The 5,042-nt window shown below is 40.9% G+C and overlaps 1 protein-coding gene across 1 annotated transcript; it reads right to left on the minus strand.

Moving 5' to 3' along the window:
* Positions 1–1,315: 1,315 nt before the first annotated feature.
* LOC126787579 (uncharacterized) lies at positions 1,316–3,505 on the minus strand. Its single transcript, XM_050513433.1, has 4 exons — positions 2,511–3,505; positions 2,269–2,424; positions 2,046–2,208; positions 1,316–1,963 (listed from the first exon to the last, which is right to left on the minus strand). The coding sequence occupies exons 1-4, from the start codon at positions 3,503–3,505 to the stop codon at positions 1,316–1,318; spliced, it is 1,962 nt and encodes a 653-aa protein (XP_050369390.1).
* Positions 3,506–5,042: the final 1,537 nt, after the last annotated feature.

The following is a 5,042-nucleotide window of genomic DNA, read 5'->3' on the forward strand; positions in this document are numbered from 1 at the left end:
CCTTATTACAGAATTGAACGAGAATTTGCCACTCCAATCAAACTCAGCAACCAAACATATATCAACCAAAATAGTTAACATTTAAACACAAACCTAGTACCATACACTAATTTTACTTAGATACAGAATACAATTTCAATTGGATTAAAGATTACAAAATCAGTTACAAGAGTTGTAAACTGACAGTGTAATCTTTGAGGGATTCGAACCCAAGAACAATGTCATCAAATTTTCCAGATAAACTAATATTGATACACTATACACAGGAATATTGATACACGACGAGAAACCATATACACCCAAAGTCAACAAACAAATCCCTAGATAAAACTATGAAACTATAATCCCATGAGCTGTAATAAACAAGCTGTAAATGAAACAGAAGAGAGAGATTGGGATGACCGGGTTTTTTCTTGCACCGAATTGAAAATACTGGGGGTCCGTTGAGAGGGTCGTCGCCGGACGTGCCAGAGCTGCCGACGGTGATGGTGTTGCAGATTGGGGGAGCAGGCGGAGTAGAGATAGATTGGGCGGTGCTAGTGTTGCGGAGTGGGGGAGCAGGTGGAGGAGAGATAGATTGGGCAGTGCTGGTGTTACGGACTGGGGGAGCCGGCGGAGGAAAGAGAGATCGGGCGGTGGTGTTGTTGCGGAGTGGGGGACCCGGCGGAGGAGAAGGCGAGACTGAGCTGGAAGGTGGAGGAGAAGAGAGATCGGCGTCGGCTGGTGGTGTTGCCATCTGAGATGCTAAGGCGGCTGCTTCTCGCCGGAGCTGTTGTTGGCGCTGTTTTGCTGACATCGGAGGCATGGCGGTGAGAGAGAAGGGGGAGGGGCGGTGAGATCGGCGTCGGGGTGTATGAGATTAGGGGGTGAGGATTTTTTTTTTGCGAAAGGGGGCCGAGTGAGTTTTGATCGAGCGGCGTTGAAGTGAGATTAGGGTATAATCATACCCCCAGGCTTTTATACCTATACATTAAGGAGTGTTTCAAAATTTGGTGAAAATTTTGGCGCAACTAATCAGCCCGCCGCCCAATTTCAGTTAGTGACGACTTTTGTCGACCCTCGTTGCCTGAAGTGAAATTGTCCAAAATTGAGTAATTTTTCTAGCAAAAAATATTTTTTCTCGCAAAAAATATTTTTTCTAGCAAACATTCAGGTGACTTAAATTGAATAAATGTCATCGCATCAGTTTATGACTTTTACATGTTCTTCGTGCCAATTTGCAAAAAAAAATAATACCTTCAAATTAAACATATTAATATGTTAGACATTATCAATAATAATAATCATTATCATCATCATCCTCTTCTTCTTCTTCTTATCCATCTTCTTCTTCTTCATTTACCGACCACGGTATAATAGCGTCAGTTGATTGAAACCAATCAAGATCAACGGTAAGATCAAAAACTCCACTATATACCAAGACGGGCTCTTGATAGGGTTCTCTAACCTGATTCCCAATAGGAGGCCTCTCATCGTCGTGTGTTGCAAGTGTTCTAGCATCGTACACATTCCTATGTGACATCACATTAACTACCTTCCAAGCCTCTCCCGCCTTCGGATCATCTACGTAGAACACTTGTCTTGCCGTGGACGCAAGACAAAAAGGGGAATCCTCATACCAACTACTGTTTGTATCCACCGATAACAAGTCATGATCTAGCTTAGTGCTGTCACTCTTATAAGGGTCAGTATCGTACCACTTACACTTGAACAACACAACCGACATTCTGTCTGTGTACAGTAGTTCGAGCACATATTCAAGGATCTCATAGTAATTGGTAGTTTCTGTCTCTATCATTACTCCACAATTCTGGGTCTGCAAGTATCGGTCTTTATAGTATGATATAAACTTGACCCCGTTCACATAACACGTTGAATAAATATTGTGTCCTTGTGGTCTTCTAGCCAATTTGACTACCTCTGCTTTTAAGTAATCATTGCCTGCTCTTTCAAGGTCCGCAACCTACAAGATTGACAATATTAGTGTAAGGTAGATGGGAAGGTGAAATTTTGCAAAAATCAAGGAAAAACCCTAATCTTCATACCCAATCAAGGAAATAAGGATGAAAATCAATCCTACGTGACTTCTCATCAGAGTTTGGATGCGCTGACGTATATAGCTCTTCATGTTGAACCATGTAGTATTTCACTTCTTTACATTCGAGCAAAACTTGCCAGTGAGCCTTTAAAACCTCTTGTTCAGTTAACCTAGAACGAGAGATATACTGATCCAGACGGACGAGTTAAGAAAAGACAGAAATATCATACCGGGATGCATTAGTGCTGGTTTTTTGTTCCCAGGGTTCTGCACCCTCCATGTATAAATTGCAGTACGTCACTGACTCCCAAGTAATATAACGCTTAGAAATACAACCCTCTGGGTAACGTCTATTGTTAACCGATTTTTTATAAGTCCCAAGTTGCCTGCAAAATAAAATATTTAGTACAGTTACGATGCATGAGATATTTAGAATATTACATCCATATTAAATATTAAATTATCACCATACCGTTCCATGGGAAACATCCGGGTAAAATGCACAGGACCGGTTAGCAACACTTGTTCTGGAAGGTGAACCATGAGGTGAACCATAGTTGTAAAGAAATGTGGAGGGAAAATCATCTCTAAATTACATAGAATCATGACTATTTCAGCTTCCATTAGCCTGACGTCTTCCTTTCTCAACTTTCTGGCACACAATTTTTGAAACCATCTACACAGTGCAACTAAAGGCTTAACGACGTTCAATGGTAAGTACTCACGAATAACTATTGAGAGAAGGCGTTGAAGCATTACATGGCAATCATGGGTCTTTAACCCGTGAAAATTTTTCTCACGTACGTTGACCTTACTCCTCAAACTCCCAGCATATCCATGAGGGTACTTCACATCACGGAACCATTCAAATACCTCTGTTAAAAATTCCGGCCTCACCAGAAATGGCACATGAGGAAGTTGTCCATTGCTCCTTTCCCACTGACTTTGCCGCACACCCCTTTTTTTTAAAGCCGCACGAGCTTTTGGACCGTCTTTAGACTTTCTTGCAATACTAAGAGTGGTTCCAATGATGTTGTCAAATACGTTCCTTTCAATGTGCATGACATCAAAAGCATATCTCACTCTAATAAATTTCCAATAAGGCAGCCTCCAAAACATGCACTTATTAGTCCAGCATACTCTGTTATTCGGATTATATGGGACCTTGAACTTTTCTTGCAAGCTAAGGGTAAGGTACTCGTGACTGTTGATTTTTGCAAGAATTTCCTCACCGGACAAAGAAAGGGGTCTTGGCCTAAACTCACACTCCCCATTAAATGCCTGACCATTGGACCACAACCCGAGGCTCGCGCGATTCTTCTGCCATCCAAGCATGTTGCTGGGGAAACCAGGGCACGAAGACACCACCACCATCACCTCTCCTCGCCCCCGGTGCCACCTGCGATAAGATCGGCAATCAAATTCGCGTTTCGCACCGCCGCTGCTCAACTTCAAATCCACCGGCATCTCGAGCTTTTTCGGCGACAATCCGATGGTCCCAAGGTTCGATCGAGGTGAGGGTTAGCTTAGTGTGATTATTGTGATTGTTTGTGGTTGTTTTAGTTGGATTTTGGGGAAGATCGGAGGAGGAGGAGGAGAGGAGGGAGGTACCGCCGCCTAGGGCGGCGCGTGAGGGGAGGTGATGAGTGCATTGGGCGGCCTTGGGCCGAGGAGGGGAAGAGGAAAGGAAATGGAGGGGTTTGGGGGCAGCGGTGGCGAGCTACGCGCTGATTTTAGGAGAGGCGCGTGAGCAGTGATTTCAAATAGTAATTTTTGTAAAAATTATTTTTACGTACGGTGAATGTAAAAAGAATTTACGTACATTAAATGTGAATTTATTTTACGTACGATAAATGTAAATGTAAATTACGTACATTAATTGTAAAAGTAATTTCTGAAGGGTAAATCAGTCATTATTATTTACTGAGTCAGTATATACGATTGAATAGTAAATGGATATACAGAAATACGTAAATAGTATGTACTCGTACAGAAATACGTAATTAATATGTATTTGTGCGGTAATACACGAATAGTAACTACATGAACATTAATTTTGTAAAAAAACAGCAATTGCTTAACAGTAAAATATTATTGTTTTGGCATTTAAGGTTTTACGTAACGATTCTAAATTCACTTCTTATCTATTTTAGGTGATCAAGACAACAAATAAATGATTCACTTTCGGAATCGTGGAAATTACGCTCAGGAGTATAAGGTGAGTAAAATCTCACTGTGACGAATCTACCATTACGGAGATTCATGATTACACTAAATTTAATAGAATGAACTAGGATATGTATATGATATAGTGGATTGTGTATGTGTAAAAATGGTAAATAAGTGCATATATATAGTTTACTATATTATATACTGTCGTAATTTTCATTCGCGGATGAGTTCATTTTAGTGTTGATATCTATTTATTTTGAGCATGTCGATTGATTTGTATAAAATTCATGTGATGATTGTTTGTACGTGGTTTTAACTTGAGTTATGTCAAAACGTTTTTGTGGTCTGTGGATCTGTCTTCGGATGTGTTGGCATGTCGGAACTTAGCCTTGGTCGGGCGACAATTACGATTCAGTTAGAGCTCTAGTCTGTCTGCCGGTGTACTGCATGAGAGGTAACAGATGAGTTATCGGCTTATGAGTACCCATATTTTGGATATTGGGTAGCAAGTGGTTACCCAATGTCGGCGGCGTACTAACATGAGGGGTAACAGAGGTGTACCAGCGCTCATGAGTACCCATATTATAAATGTATTTGGGGTAAACAGAGGGGTTGCCCAAATTTCTCATGAGTACATATATTTTCATATTATTTGACAACCAGATAGGCCGTCTAATGACTCATGAGTGCATTTATGATTGATGTTTTATGTATTTTGTTTTGCATTTATATGCGAGTGATATTGTTGTTTTACTCATATGAGCTGCATAGCTTACCGAGTTTGTGTTTACAATCCCGGTGCACCTATTCGATGGTGTATGGAATAATTTCG

The sequence above is a fragment of the Argentina anserina genome, chromosome 3, assembly GCF_933775445.1.
Source record: "Argentina anserina chromosome 3, drPotAnse1.1, whole genome shotgun sequence".
Classification (NCBI taxonomy): Eukaryota; Viridiplantae; Streptophyta; class Magnoliopsida; order Rosales; family Rosaceae; genus Argentina; species Argentina anserina.

What these genes read in the sequence shown, in the direction of transcription:
- LOC126787579 (XM_050513433.1), bottom strand. Translation starts at nt 3,505, where the DNA reads ATGCCGGTGGATTTGAAGTTGAGCAGCGGCGGTGCGAAACGCGAATTT. An exon ending in CGGATGTTTCCCATGGAACG is followed by an intron (nt 2,425 to 2,510) that starts GTATGGTGATAA and finishes TTTATTTTGCAG; the next exon opens with GCAACTTGGGACTTATAAAA. An exon ending in ATCCTTATTTCCTTGATTGG is followed by an intron (nt 1,964 to 2,045) that starts GTATGAAGATTA and finishes TCAATCTTGTAG; the next exon opens with GTTGCGGACCTTGAAAGAGC.